This window comes from Callithrix jacchus, chromosome 4, assembly GCF_049354715.1.
Source record: "Callithrix jacchus isolate 240 chromosome 4, calJac240_pri, whole genome shotgun sequence".
NCBI classification, from domain to species: domain Eukaryota; kingdom Metazoa; phylum Chordata; class Mammalia; order Primates; family Cebidae; genus Callithrix; species Callithrix jacchus.
Window position 1 is genome coordinate 69005242 of NC_133505.1, and position 16458 is coordinate 69021699.

At 40.8% G+C, this 16458-nt stretch overlaps 1 protein-coding gene across 1 annotated transcript in view; it reads right to left on the minus strand.

Annotated features, from left to right (window-relative positions):
- EYS (EGF-like photoreceptor maintenance factor) overlaps nucleotides 1-16458 on the minus strand; it is a 1911700-nt gene that overhangs the window by 78860 nt on the left and 1816382 nt on the right. Inside the window, exons 35-36 of the mRNA XM_035296026.3 lie at nucleotides 3527-3693; nucleotides 2562-2706 (exon numbers count right to left, since the gene is read on the minus strand). Of these exons, the coding sequence (XP_035151917.3) occupies nucleotides 2562-2706; nucleotides 3527-3693 (312 nt within the window). The remainder of the gene's footprint in view (nucleotides 1-2561; nucleotides 2707-3526; nucleotides 3694-16458) is intronic.

Genomic DNA, 16458 nt, shown 5'->3' on the forward strand with positions numbered 1-16458 from the left:
CCTGAATTTTCTATAAGACTGTGACATAAGTGGCAATTCACAAAAAGGCTTGTCCAAGACTCCCTTCTTCACTTAGGACTGTAGCAGTTGACATGATTCCAGGAGGGTGCAATCTCAGTGTTTCTGCCAGAGAAGGGGCCAGCTATGTGTGTGGCGATCTCAGGCTCATTGCCACACTTAAGGAGAAAATGACAGGTCTTGATGAAAACCTCTTTTTGTTCTCATCATTAAGGTATGAAGAAAAATTCCTAATAGAATGGAGTAAACACCACCAAAGGAAACCAGGAAGCATTGGACTTCAATGAATATGCAAATTTTGCAACCTATGATAGCAGGATAGAGTAATGAGTTAACATTTATTTGATCCTTATTGAATGCTGGTTTCTGGGCTAAGTGCTTAACAAAATTATTTTACTTACTTGATCAATCCACAAAACCCTTTGGAGTAGGCATTTCTATTTTTCAGAGGAGAAAATAGAGCTGCAGAGAATCTAAATAACAGGCTAAAAATTATGAAGCCGATAGGTGACGGTGTCTGCATCTGAAGACAAACTGATTTCAGAGTCAGTGCTGTTAACTGGTTTGTGTTGCAGAGAAAGACGAGCAAGCACCTGACTGGAGATGTGCCTCTCCCACGTCCAGCACCATCCGCAGTGCTAACACCTAAGACTTTCTCTAACTAGGCACTAATCTGTGTTCTCTTTCCATTAACTCACTCTCAGAACTACATAGCAAAAGAAGTGCTGTTACTCTCCCATTTTGCAGATGAGGCACAGGAAGGTTAGGTGACTGGCCAGGTCATGAAGCATATACGTGGCAGAGGTTGGGCATCTATCTTATAAGTTGGGTTCCAGAAGCCACACTCTTACCCTTGATGCTATACTAGCCTCTTTTACAGAGGAATTATCCCTTCCAAAGTACTTAGATAAGGATTGTGTCTATGAACAAGAGAAAACAGGTTTTGATTATCCCACTACAGTATCTCTGCATCATTTAGTGGACGATATACTTCTTTCATATTCATAGTTTTACCCATCCCTTTCCTTGAATATAATGTTTAAAAAAACTCATTGATTTGTTATGCCCTTACAATCCTTTTCATACTGTCTCCTGCTGTGAAAGAATCATTGAACTCTCTATTACAGTTAGCGCAATAATATGCTCTAAAAGGTTCTTTAAGACACCCTTTTGAGAATCAGCACTGATTACAAATTCAAAGAAAAAGTTTCTTTGAGAGCCTTGACAAAATAATTTTATTAGAACCTGATCTTGTATTATGCTGGACTAGCGGTATTGTTTTCATATGCTTCAAGCACATGGCCTCCTGCATTTGTGTTTAGGCAGAAGTCAATCAAGGTTGGGAAGAGAATGCAATAAAGTAGGCAGATAACTCCAATGCCTGAGATGGTGCTTGATGACAGCCCCTGTCTCTCAGTGATCCTGGTCTCTGGCCCTTTACTTGTCACGGAGAGTAGCCTGGACCTGGTTGAGTGGCTAAGGACACACAGTAAGAACAGACCTTTGACCAAATGCCCTGGGACCTGGATCTACTAAAGATAATTTTCACCAAATAGATTATTATAACAATTCAAAGCATGTCTTTATTTTATAACTCTATTACAGTATGAATCAGCTTTATAAGGAAGATCCAGGCCTGTATTCCTATTTGAACACAGGAAGACAGACTGTGGCAATAAGATTGCTCACCCAAGCACAATATTCCCCTTAATCCTCTTGGCTTGCTGTGACCTCTGTGGGGCACCCCTTGCTGGTAAGGATGGGTTGACTGCAATCTGTCTCTTGCCTTTTAAATTCCAAAGTTAGATGGAGTTTTAATTTTTGCTCTGACTCTTTAAGGTCTACCCTGCTCAGCCTGTATTAAAGAGCACCCTGTATAAAAGATCAACCGTACTCCTCGTTCCCTAAAATCATGCTCTCCATTTCCCGTTTCCCATTGAACTTATCGTATTATACGACTATATAATTAACTAATTATATTTAGTGTTCCTTTCTCCAACTAGGATGAGTGCAGAAATCTGATTTGTTCATTAAAGGATTCTAAACATCTAGTACATCTGCAGTAAGTGGTCAATAAACAGTTAACGAGGCTGGACGTGGTGGCTCACGCCTGTAATCTCAGCATTTTGGGAGTCTGAAGTGGGTGGATCACCTGAGGTCGGGAGTTTGAGACCAACCTGACCAATATGAAGAAACCCCATCTCTACTAAAAATACAAAATTAGCCAGATGTGGTAGAGCAGGCCTGTAATCCTAGCTACTCAGGAGGCTGAGGCAGGAGAATCGCTTGAACCCGGGAGGCGGAGGTTGCGGTGAGCCGAGATTGAGCCATTTGCACTCCAGCCTGGGCAAGAAGAGCGAACCTCTGTCTCAAAAAAAAAAAAAAAATGTAAATAAATGTTTCTGATTATAATTAAACTTTTTTTCAAGTCTGAAAGCAATTCATATAGCTGGTTTGGGAAATAGAAGTATACTCTTTAAAATCTTTTTATCCCTCAACATTTGAAATAAGTAGTTATAGCATACAAAAAGTCCATGCCTTACCTTGAAAACCATTTTTAAAATCTGCTCCATTTGGTAAGAGATCTGGAGTGTATTCACTGTAGCCACCTACATAAAACTGACTGAAGACATTGAGACCAACCAGTCTTCCTGGGGCGATAATGGATTTATTTTTATGATCATCTACCTTCAAAAGGAGAAAAAAATCAAAGCCTATTAAAAAAGAAATTAAATCCCCAGGGTGAACTGTTAAGATGCTCTTTTGTTATTTCCCATTAACTTGGCATGAAAAATTTACAAAGACTTGAATTTTGGAGAAATAAAAAATATGATACCACTCAATTCTCTGCTTCTCTGCTGGTGTCTGTTACTAGGGATATATTAATATAGCAGTCATGGTTTTGCATTTCAATCAAAATCAAAGTTCTTCAAAGATTAGGTGCTGGCATCCTGCTGATCCTGCTCCATTTAGCCTTCCCCCTCTCTTATCCATTGTCCATAGAACCACCAGAATCATTTATCAAAAATTAGAAATCAACATGGTACCCACCTTCCTGTTTTAAGTAGCTCTTCATAGTTCTTTGGATAAAAATATAAACTCCTTAGCACATCTAAGTCCTTTGATAATATAGACCTTATCTGTGTCTAACCACTTTTTGCTCCCCCATCCCCCTCACCTGAAAACCATGCTGAACTACTTGCATTCCTTAAGCTGATACTGGCCACTGTTCTCTTTCCTAACTCCTATTTGAAGTTATGCTCAAGCACCACCTTCTCTGAGAAGCACTTACTGAATTCTCTCTCTCACCCTTATCTATATTAGTCATCCCTCTTATTTGTTCTCTTACTACTTAATTGTAATCAACTCTCTATTCTCCTAGTTGGTACAATAGTTTGTGAACTTTGTGAATGTAGGCACCATGGGCTATTCACCACTGAACCTTAGCACAGATCTGACAATATGCTAGTATTCAGTTTGTGGAATAGATCAAGGAATGACTCTTTACCTTCAGCCAGCCCTCTTGGAAGAACTTTCCCAGATGAACAGTGTGGACTCCAAGGCTCAGATCAAGGGGCTCACTCCTGAGGCTTGCTATGCCAGACCCCAGGTTGTAACTATAAACCACACTGCCATTGAGCAGGCCCACAGCCAGGAAGTCATCGCCATTCAACCCTGGAATGAGAAGGCATATGAGGAATGCTCTCTGAGAGGAGTTCAGGAGTTCTGTCAGCTTTGTTTTACTGACTGGTTCTGAATTACAGCTCAGTATGCTAAGTTATGATACACATTTAGTCTTTTGTCAACATTTAGGTGTATGTGCATAAACAGAGCACCAAGAGTTTATGTCTTTGAAGCCATGAAGGTTCTGGTCAGTCTGGGGAATGATCAGTGATCAACTAAAAAGCTGACTGGGGTTAAAATCTCCTTTTGTCAGAGTGAAATTCAGGGTACACTTTGCAATAAAGAGAACTTTGCAATGGAATAGAACTGCTTAGGTAGCTAATGAGATTTGAAAGGCTGAGATGACCTAGCGTCAGCTTTGAAGTTCTCTCTGTGATTTGAGAATAGCATAAAGACCAGTTTATTCCTATGATTGTTCAGAATTTGTTATCATTATTTTGTTACAAAAGCTCTTAACCATGCCCCATGGCCATTTAAAAGTGGGTTGTTTCTGTGTTCCCTCTCCTCCCTCTCTCCTTCCCTTAGTTCAGAGCCACCCATGCAAGACAGTGAGTTCCAGGACCCAGAGCACTCAGGATGCAGTTCTTATAGACCCACAGGACAAGGGAAGTGGTTGGGAGAGACCCAGAATTAATCACTAGGGGAAGGTGTTGGCAGTATCCTTGGTGGGATTAAGAAGTTCTGGGATGATCAGTTGGTATACAGCAAGAGATCTGTTCACAGGAAGCAGGGACCCAAATGTGTCACCTAGCTTCTGAAAGGTGTGTTAGTGAGTGGGGCAAAAGAAGAATTCAATACTGAGGTTAGCAGTAAGATAACTGAGGCAAAGACTTCTGCTGAGAGGAAGAACATAAGAACCCTATAGAAGTAAGAGGTTTAAGCATGGGGAAAAGGCTGAATTGAGTCCTTGATATAGAAAAAATTTACTAGGAGTATGCACAGCCTCCTGATTCTGCATTTATAGGAATGATGCTTTGTCTGTTGATGGGAATTCTATTGTTGCCTTAATCTGGGTAAAGGAGAGAAAGATCTGTAGGGATGCAGATTTCCAGGTAGGATGGAGAGAGGTGGGCTTTCTGAAACACTGGAAAGTGAAAGACAGAAATATTATTTAGAGATACTTGAACACTGCCTCTGTTTTTCTAAAGGGTTTGCCATGGGCCCTGAGCTGGGTTACTTTTGAAAGCTCTCTAGGTGAGTCTTATATGCAGCCATGGGTAAGAGCAACTATATTAAGTGGCCTACCATTGACCAAGTACATTGAGAACATATGGCAAGTCTCTTTTTTTCTTTCTTTCATTCTGGTGATTTCTTGCCACCTGCAATGCTGCATCAAGTTAGCTGGGTTGTATATTTAAAATGGAAAGTTATATGCTTCAGGAGAAAATGTAGATTCAGGAAGGTAGTTAGAGAGGCAGAAAGGAGAAAAACTCTTACTAGAGATTGGAGATAGTCTTTCAGGCAGCTGTTGGGATATAGAAGAAATTGGGAGGGGTGCAGGAGGAGACTTATGATGTGTTTCTGTGGGTTGTGAATAGGAATTTTGCTGACAGATTCTGGAGGGGATCTGAATTGTCTTTCAAATTGTCGGGGTTTTTGGAATGGAGTCAGTATTCTGCCAGCTGAACTATAAGGCACTGTGAGGGCATATTCATTTCAGCTATATCCTTCTTTCCTTTCTGTTTTATGCTCTCCTTCCTCCAGTTATTGAAAGCCCATTTCATGTCAGGAGCATCATTATCCTTAGGCCCTTGACAGCCTGGTCAGGAGGAGACAGGAGGTTTGTTTCAAGTTCCGTGAAGAACAGGGTAGAAACAAGTGGGAGCAGCCATTAAGCCAGGGTGAGGAGGAGGGTTAGGAAAGCAAAAGGCTGATTTTTGAGTTGGTTTCTTTTTGAGTTGGGTGACCTCATCACCCAGAAAATGACAAACAAGAGCTTGTTATATGAAAAAAGAGGAGACAGTGAAGAGTGGCTCTTTTTTAAGTGCTTACTCAGCATTTTTATATATAAATATATAAATAATATATATAAATATAAATAATGTATATATATTTAAAAATATACATACACACACACACACACACACACACACACACACACACACACACACACACACACATATATATGGCAATGTGGTTTGCTGCCTCCATCCCCATCACCTATATCTGGCATTTCTTCCCATGTTATCCCTCCCCAACTCCCTACACCCCACTGTTCTTCCCCTAGTCCTCCCACATAGACATCAGTGTGTGATGCTCCCCTCCCTGTGTCCATGTGTTCTCATCGTTCAACACCCACCTATGAGTGAGAATGTGCAGTGTTTGATTTTCTGTCCCTGTGTCAGTTTACTGAGAATGATGGTTTCCAGTTTCATCCATGACCTTACAAAGGACATAAACTCATCATTTTTTATGGCTGCATAGTATTCCATGGTATATATGTGCCACATATACACCATGTCCAGTCTACCATCAATGGGCATTTGGGTTGGTTCCAAGTCTTTGCTATTGTAAGCAGTGCTGCAATGAACATTCGTGTGCATGTGTCCTTATAGTGTTTTGTAATCCTTTATAAAGAATTTATAGTCCTTTGGATATATATCCAGTAATAGAATTGCTGGGTCAAATGGAATTTCTATTTCTAGTTCCTTGAGGAATCACCACACTGCCTTCCACAATGGTTGAACTAATTTACACTCCCACCAACAGTGTAAAAGTGTTCCTTTTTCTCCACATCCTCTCCAGTATCTATTTTCTCCAGGTTTTAAAATGATCACCCTTCTACCTGGCATGAGATGGTATCTCAATGTAGTTTTGATTTGCATTTCTCTAATGACCAGTGATGATGAACATTTTTTCATATGTTTGTTGGCCTCATATATGTCTTCTTTTGAAAAGTGTCTGTTCATATCCTTTATCCACTTTTGAATGGATTTGTTTCTTTTTTTTTCTCTTAAATCTGTTTTAGTTCTTTGTAGATTTTGGATATAAGTCCTTTGTCAGATGGGTAGATTGCAAAAATTTTTTCCAATTCTGTTAGTCACTGGTTCACTCTAATGATTGTTTCTTTTGCTGTACAGAAGCTCTGGAGTTTAATTAGATCCCATTTGTCTATTTTGGCTTTTGTTGGCAATGTTTTTGGTGTTTTAGTAATAAAGTCCTTGCCTATGCCTATGTCCTTAATGGTTTTGCCTAGGTTTTTTTCTAAGGTTTTTATGGTGTTAGGTCTTATGTTTAAGTCTTTAATCAATTTGGAGTTAATTTCAGTGTAAGGTGTGAGGAAGAGGTCTAGTTTCTGCTTTCTGCACATGGCTAGCCAGTTTTCCCAACACCATTTATTAAACAGGGAGTCCTTTCCCCATTGCTTGTTTTTGTCAGGTTTGTCAAAGATCACATGGTTGTAGATGTGTGGCATTACCTCCGAGGCCTCTATTCTGTTCCACTGGTCTTTAATCTCTGTTTTGGTACCAGTACCAAGCTGTTTTGATTACTGTAGTCTTGCAGTATAGTTTGAAGTCAGGTAGTGTGATGCCTCCTGTTTTGTTCTTTTTGCTTAGAATTGACTTGGCTATGCAGGCTCTCTTTTGGTTCCATATGAAGTTTAAGGTGGTTCTTTCCAGTTCTGCGAAGAAGGTCATTGGTAGCTTGATGGGGATAGTGTTGAATATATAAATTACTTTGGGCAATATGGCCCTTTTCACGATATTGATTCTTCCTAACCATGAGAATGGAATGTTTCTCCATCTGTTTGTATCCTCCCTTAATTTTGTTGAGCAGTGGTTTGCAGTTCTCCTTGAAGAGGTCCTTTACATCCTTTGTTAGTTGTATTCCTAGGTATGTTATTCTCTTTGCAGCAATTGTGAATGGCAGTTCATTCTTGATTTAGCTCTCTTTAAGTTTGTTATTGACGTATAGGAATGCTTGTGATTTCTGTACATTGATTTTGTATCCTGAGACTTTGCTGAAGTTGCTTATCAGTTTAAGGACATTTGGGGCTGAGACAATAGGGTATTCTAAATATTCAATCATGTTGTCTGCAAATAGAGACAATTTGACTTCCTCCTTTCCTAATTGAATACCCTTTATTTCTTTTTTTTGCCTGATTGCTCTGGCTAAAACTTCCATTACTATATTGAATAGGAGTAGTGAGAGAGGACATCTTTGTCTAGTGCCAGACTTCAGAAGGAATGCTTCCAGTTTTTGTCCATTCAGTTTGATATTGGCTATGGGTTTGTTGTAAATAGCTTTTAGTGTTTTGAGATACGTTCCATCAATACCGAGTTTATTTAGAGTTTTTAGCATAAAGCGCTGTTGAATTTTGTCAAAGGCTTTCTCTGCATCTATTGAGATAATCATGTGGTTTTTGTCTTTGGTTCTGTTTATGTGGTGAATTATGTTTATAGACTTGCATATGTTGAACCAGCCTTGCATCCCTGGGATAAAGCCTACTTGATCGTGATGAATAAGCTTTTTGATATGCTGTTGCAATTAGTTTGTCAGTATTTTGTTGAAGATTTTCGCATCTATGTTCATCATGGATGTTGGCCTGGAGTTTTCTTTTTTTGTTGAGTCTCTGCCAGGTTTTGGTATCAGGATGATGTTGGTTTCATAAAATGATTTGGGAAGGATTCCCTCTTTTTGGATTGTTTGGAATAGTTTCAGAAGGAGTGGTGCCAGCTCTTCTTTGTATGTCTGGTAGAATTCAGCTCTGAACCCATCTGGACCTGGGCTTTTTTTGGTTGGTAGGCTATTAATTGCTGCCTCAACTTCTGCCCTTGTTATTGGTCTATTCAGGGTTTTGACTTCTTCATGGTTTAGGCTTGGGAGAGTGCAAGTGTCCAGGAATTTATCCATTTCTTCCAGGATAGAGTTGTTTGTAGTAATCTCTGATGGTAGTCTGTATTTATGTGGAATAGGTGGTGATATCTCCTTTATCGTTTTTATTGCATCTATTTAATTCTTCTCTCTTTTCTTTTTTATTAATATGGCTAGTGATCTGTCTATTTTGTTGGTCTTTTCAAAAAACCAGCTCCTGGATTTATTGATTTTTTTGAAGGGTTTTTCGTGTCTCTATCTCCTTCAGTTCCGCTTTGACCTTAGTTATTTCTTGTCTTCTGCTATGTTTTGAGTTTTTTTGATCTTGCTCCTCTAGCTCTTTCAATTTTGATGATGGGCTGTCGATCTCAATCTCTCCTTGCTTCCCATGTGGGCACTTATTGCTGTATATTTTCCTCTAGAGGCTGCTTTAAATGTGTCCCAGAGATTCTGGTACATTGTGTTTTGTTCTCATTGGTTTTGAAGAACTTCTTTATTTCTGCTTTCATTTCATTGTTTATCCAGTCAACATTCAAGAACCAGTTGTTCAGTTTCCATGAAGTTGTGTGGTTCTGAGTTAGTTTCTGAATTCTGAGTTCTAATTTGATTGCCCTGTGGTCTGAGAGACTGTTTGTTATGATTTCCATTCTTTTGCATTTGCTGAGGAGTAATCTACTTCCAATTATGTGGTCAGTTTTAGAGTAGGTGTGATGTGGTGCTGAGAAGAATGTATATTCTGTGGATTTGGGGTGGAGAGTTCTGTAAATATCTATTCTGTTTGCTTGGTCCAGGTCTGAGTTCAAGTCCTGGATATCCTTTTAATTTGCTGTCTTGTTGATCTGTCTAATATTTACAGTGGAGTGTTAAAGTCTCCCACTATTATTGTGTGGGAGTCTAAGTCTCTCCATACGTCATTAAGAACTTGCTTTAAGTATCTGGGTGCTCCTGTGTTGGGCATGTATATATTTAGGATCATTAGCTCTTCTTGTTGCATTGATCCTTTTGCCATTATGTAATGCCGTTCTTTGTCTCTTTTGATCTTTGTTGGTTTAAAGTCTATATTATCAGAGACTAGGATTGCAACTCCTGCTCTTTTTTTGCTCTCAATTTGCTTGGTAGTTCTTCCTCCATCCCTTTATTTTGAGCCTATGTGTATCCTTGCATGTGAGATGGGTTTCCTGGATAAAGCACACTGATGGGTTTTGAATTTTTATCCAATTTTCCAGTCTGTGTCTTTTGATTGGAGCATTTAGCCCATTTAAATTTAAGGTTGATACTGTGATGTGTAAATGTGATCCTGCTGTTTTGATGCTAGCTGGTTGTTTTGCCCATTAGTTAATGCAGTTTCTTCATTGTATTGATGCTCTTTACCATTTGGTATGTTTTTGGAATGGCTGATACTGGTTGTTCATTTTTATGTTTAGTGCTTCTTTCAGGACCTCTTATAAAGCAGGCCTGGTGGTGATGAAATCTCTGAGTAATTGCTTCTTCATAAAGGATTTTATTTCTCCTTTGCTTGGGAAGCTTAATTTGGCTAGATATGAAATTCTAGGTTGAAAGTTCTTTTCTTTAAGGATGTTGAATATTGGCCCCCACTCTCTTCTGGCTTGTAGGGTTTCTGCTGAGAGATCCAGTGTGAGTCTGATGGCTTCCCTTTGTGAGTATCGTGATCTTTCTCTCTGGCTGCTGTTAGCATTTTTTCCTTAATTTCAACCATGGTGAATCTGATGATTGTGTGCCTTGGGGTTGCTCCTCTTGAGGAATATCTTTGCAGTGTTCTTTATTTCCTGAACTTGAATGTTGGCCTGTCTTGCTAGGTTGGGGAAATTCTCCTGGATAATATCCTGAAGAGTGTTTTCCAGCTTGGATTCATTCTCTCTGTTACATTCAGGTACACCTATCAAATGTAGATTAGGTCTTTTCACATAATCCCATATTTCTTGGAGGCTTTGTTCATTTCTTTTTACTGTTTTTTCTCTAATCTTGCTTTCTCATTTTATTTCATTGAGCTGATCTTCAATTTCTGATATCCTTTATTCTGCTGGTTGATTTGGCTATTGAAACTTGTGTATGCTTTGCGAAATTCTTGTATTGTGTTTTTCAGCTCTATCAATTAGTTTATATTTCTCTCTAAGCTGTTTATTCTTGTTAGCATTTCATCAAACCTTTTTTCAAGCTTCTTAGTTTCTTTGCACTGGGTGAGAATGTGATCTTTTGGCTCAGAGAAGTTTGTTATTACCCATCTTCTGAAGGCTGTTTCTGTCAGTTCATCAGACTCATTCTCTATGCAGCCTGTTCCCTTGCTGGTGAGGAGTTGTGATTCCTTGGTGGAGGAGAGGCATTCTGGTTTTGGTTATTTTCAACCATTTTGAACTGGTTTCTTCCCATCTTTGTGGATTTATCTACCTGTGGTCTTTGTGGTTGGTGAGTTTCAGATGGGGTCTCTGAGTGGACATCCTTTTTGTTGCTGATGAAGTTATTTCTTTTTCTGTTTGTTAGTTTTCCTTCTAACAGTCAGGCTCCTCTGCTGTATGACTGCTGGAGGTCTACTCCAGACCCAGCTTGCCTGGGGATCACCTGCAGTGGCTGCAGAACAGTAAGGGTTGCTGCCAGTTTCTTCTGTTATCTTTGTCCCAGAAGGATACCCACCAGAGGTCAGCCTGAGTTCTCCTTTATGAGATGTCTCTTTGGTTATATAGGGGTCGGGGAGCTGCTTGAGGAGACAGTCTGTCCCTTAAAGGAGCTCAAGTGCCGAGCTGTGAACTCCGTTATTCTGTTCAGAGCTGCTGGGCAGGTACGTTTAAGTCTGCTGCAGTGGAACTCATAACTGCCTTTTTTCCCCAGGCGCTCTGTCCTGGGAAGGCAGGGCTTTATTTATAAGTTCCTGATGTGCTGCTTACTTTTTTCACAGATGCCCTGCCAAGCAAGGAGGTAGTCTAGTTAGTCTGTCAGCAGAGGTTTTGCTGAGCTGCCATGGGCTCTGTCCAGCTGCGGGTGAACGTCCTTGCAGTTTTGTTTATAGGGCTATAGTTAGAACTGCCTCATTAATGGCGGTCTGCTTCAGTTATCTCTGTAATTGTGGACTGCCTCAGTAATGGCAGATTGCCTCGATAATGGCAGATTGCCTTGGTAATGGTGGACTGCCTCAGTAATGGTGGATGCCCTTCCCCTCAACAGTGCTGAATCATCCTAGGTCCAGCTGTGCTTGCTATGAAACTCTCAATCCAGAACATTTCAGATAGCTGGGCTTTGTGGGGGTGGAACCAGATGAGCCAGATCACCTGGCTTCCTGTTTCAGTCCCCTTTTACTCAGTTGAATGGGCGGCTCTGTATCCTAGATGTTCCAGTCGCCAGTTGAAATGGCGCCTGGATTTGTGTGAGTTTTTTTTGCAGAGACCAGCTGCACAGGCTGAAACAGCCACACTGGAGACTTGTGGCATTTTTCCACCCAGGAATCTCCTGATCTGTGGGCAGTAAAAATCGATTTGGAAATGCAGCAATCACTCACCCTGTGTGTTTTCACTCAGAACTGCAATACAGAACTTTTCCTATTTGGCCATCTTGGATACTCCCTCAAGAGTGCTGTTTAAATTAGAAGAGAGTATTTTGCAGCAACCCAGAAGGGGCAAAGAAGAACAGGGTATGCTTAAGAACTGGGGGAATGTGAGCTTGACTGGCATTTAGTGCCTGTGGCAGGAAAGGAAACTGAAAAGACAGAAAGGGCTATATCTTTAAGGGCCTAATATGCTGCAATGAAGGATTTAAGTATTTTACTAGAGACTCTTTGGAACCATGAAAGGATTTTGAATAAGAGAAGTGTATTTGATCTGAATGTTAGAAGAATCTCCTAGTAATGTTCAAGACAGAATATAGAAGTAGATAAGGAGGCTCATTAGAAAGTCATTCAAGTGATTCAGAAGAGGAAACCACACCTAAATACATTAAATACCTAAATAAAGTAAGGTAGTGGGGGGACTCAAGATAGCGTGGTGAGAACAACCCAGGATTGAAGCTCTCAGTGAATGCGTGGAGAGGGTGAGTCAGGGCCACATTTCCAGACGGATCTTTGATGCCCACAGAACGGGAAAATTCCCAGGTATAAAAGAGACGCGGGATGCCAGGCAGAGGTTTTGGCTGGTGCAGCCGGCAGCTGGTGCAGCCGGCGGCCGACGCTGTAGCTCAGCGGTGCTACACAGCGCTCCCCACAAAGTGCACTGGTCCGGGTGCCCTGTTGAACCAGCAATCTGAGACTTGAGAGGGCTGAACTTGAGACTGAATGGGACTTGGACAGTGAGCCAGGCCAGGAGAATCCAGGGAAACAGCGTTTGGGGTAGCGCAGTGGGACAAACAAAACGGTGATTCCAAATGCTCCGGGTGAAGAGGTACCCTGAGGGCACAGCTGAACCCAGGACTGTGCAGCTCCATGGGGGAGTGGCATCCACCATTACCAAGGCAATCCGCCCCTACTGAGGTACACGCCCATTGCTGACGCAGCCTGCCATTGCCGAGGTAACCCGCCACAACAGAGAGACTCCACTGCAGGGCATAGCCTGTGGCAGCAGGGCGGAGACCACAGCAGCAGGGCAAACCTCACACCAGCAGGGCGGAGCCTCAGCAGGTAAATAGTGACTAGACTGCCTCCTAGCTGGGCGGGACAGCACAACAGACACTCACAAAGAAGCCCCAAGCACCCTGAGACAGAGCATCTGAGAAAAAAAGGTTTCTTTATGAGTTCTGCGGCAGCAGAATTAAACGTAGCAGCCTAACAGCCCTGAATGAACAACAGAGCTCACAGCTCAGCACTTGAGCTCCTATAAAGTACAGACCGTCTCCTCAAGCAGCTCCCTGACCCCTCTATATCCAAAAGACTGACATTTGGCAGGCATCATTCTGGGACAAAGATAGCAGAAAAAGAAACTGGTAGCATCCCTCACTGTTCCACAGCTGCTATAGGTGCACCCCAGACAAGTAGGGCCTGGAGTGGACCTCAGCAGTTGTACAGTGGAGGGGCTAGACTGGTAGAAGGAAAACCAAGTAACAGAAATACTTCATCATCAACAATCTGGGTGTCCATTCAGAGACCCAATCGAAAAGTCAGCAACTACACAGACGACAGGTGGATAAATCCACAAAGATGGGAAGAAACCAGCGCAAAAAGGAGGAAAACACCCGAAACCAGAACACCTCGCCTCCTAGAAAGGACCAAAACTCCTCACCAGCAAGGGAATAAAGCTGGACGGAGAATGACTGTGACGAAATGACGGAATTAGACTTCAGAAGGTGGATAATGAGAAACTTTTGTGAGCTAAAAGAACATGTTTTAAATCAATGCAAAGAAACTAAGAACCTTGAAAAAAGACTTGAAAAAAGATTTGAGGAAATGATAACAAGAATGGATAAGTTAGAGAGGAATATGAATGAATTAAAGGAGCTGAAAAACACAATACCAGAACTTTGCGAAGCACGCACAAGTTTCAACAGCCAAATTGACCAAGCAGAAGAAAGAATATCAGAAGTCGAGGATCAACTCAATGAAATAAAATGAGAAACCAAGATCAGAGAAAAAAGCACAAGAAAGAACGAACAAAGTCTCCAAGAAATGTGGGACTATGTGAAGAGACCTAACGTACGTTTGATTGGTGTACGAGAATGTGATGAAGAGAATGAATCCAAGCTGGAAAATACTCTTCAGGATATTATCCAAAAAAATTTCTTCCACCTAGCAAGACAGGCCAACACTCAAATGCAGGAAATACAGAGAACACCACAAATATATTGCACAAGAAGAGCAACCCCAAGGCACATAATTGTCAGATTCAACAAGGTTGAAATAAAGGAAAAAATACTAAGGGCATCCAGAGAAATAGTCCAGATCACCCACAAAGGGAAGCCCATCAGACTCACAGCAGATCTCTCAGCAGAAACACTACAAGCCAGAAGAGAGTGGGGGCCAATATTCAACATCCTTAAAGAAAAGAACTTTAAACCCAGAATTTCATATCCAGCCAAACTGAGCTTCATAAGTGAAGGAAAAATAAAATCCTTTGCGAACAAGCAAGTACTCAGAGATTTTGTCACCACCAGGCCTGCTTTACAAGAGCTCCTGAAAGAGGCACTACACATAGAAAGGAACAACCAGTACCAGCCATTCCAAAATCACACTAACTGCTAAAGAGCATCAACATAATGAAGAATCTACAACAACTAACGGACAAAACAGCCAGCCAGCATCAAAATGGCAGTATCAAATTCACACATAACAATATTAACCCTAAATGTAAATGGACTAAATGCACCAATCAAAAGACACAGATTGGCAAATTGGATAAAAATCCAAAACCCATCAGTGTGCTGTATCCAGGAAACCAATCTCACATGCAAGGATACACAAAGGCTCAAAATAAAGGGATGGAGGAAGATTGACCAAGCAAATGGAGAGCAAAAAAAAAGCAGGAGTTGCAATTCTCATCTCTGATAAAATAGACTTTAAAGCAACAAAGATCAAAAGAGACAAAGAAGGCCATTACATAATGGTAAAAGGATCGATACAACAAGAAGAGCTAACGATCCTAAACATATATGGACCCAATACAGGAGCACCCAGATACATAAGGCAAGTTCTTAATGACTTACAAAGAGACTTCGACTCCCACATGATAATAGTGGGAGACTTTAACACTCCACTGTCAATATTAGACAGATCAACCAGACAGAAAATCAACAAGGATATCCAGGGCTTGAACTCAGACCTGGAGCAAGCAAACCTGATAGACATTTACAGAACTCTCCACCCCAAATCCACAGAATATACATTCTTCTCAGCACCACATCACACCTACTCTAAAATTGACCACATAATTGGAAGTAAAGCACTCCTCAGCAAATGCAAAACAACCGAAATAATAACAAACAGTCTCTCAGACCATGGTGCAATCAAGTTAGAACTCAGAATTCAGAAACCAACCCAGAACCGCACAGCTTCATGGAAACTGAATGACTGGCTCTTGAATGTTGACTGGATAAACAATGAAATGAAGGCAGAAATAAAGAAGTTCTTTGAAACCAATGAGAACGAAGACACAACATCCCAGAATCTCTGGGACACATTTAAAGCAGTCTCTAGAGGAAAATACATAGCAATAAGTGCCCATATGAGGAGAATGGAGAGATCCAAAATTGACACCCTATCATCAAAATTGAAAGAGCTAGAGGAGCAAGATCAAAAAAAACTCAAAACTTAGCAGAAGACAAGAAATAACTAAGATCAGAGCTGACTGAAAGAGATAGAGACACGAAAAACCCTTCAAAAAATCAATAAATCCAAGAGCTGGTTTTTTGAAAAGATCAACAAAATAGACAGACCACTAGCCAGACTGATTAAAAATAAAAGAGAGAACAACCAAATAGATGCAATAAAAAATGATAAAGGGGAAATCACCACAGATTCCACAGAAATTCAAACCATCATCAGAGAATATTACAAACAACTCTATGCACATAAACCAGTAAACCTGGAAGAAATGGATAAATTCCTGGACTCCTGTGTCCTCCCAAGCCTAAACCAGGAGGAAGCTGAAACTATGAATAGACCAATAACAAGGTCAGAAGTCAAGGCAACAATTAAGAGCCTACCACACAAAAAAAGCCCAGGTCCAGATGGGTTCACAGCCGAATTCTACCAGACACACAAAGAGGAGCTGGTACCATTCCTTCTGAAACTATTCCAAATAATCCAAAAAGAGGGAATCCTTCCCAAATCATTTTATGAAACCAATATCATCCTGATACCAAAACCCGGCAGAGACCCAACAAGAAAAGAAAACTTCAGGCCAATATCCATGATGAACATAGATGCAAAAATCTTCAATAAAATATTGGCAAGCCTATTGCAACAGCAAATCAAAAAACTTATCCATCATGATCAAGTAGGATTTATCCCGG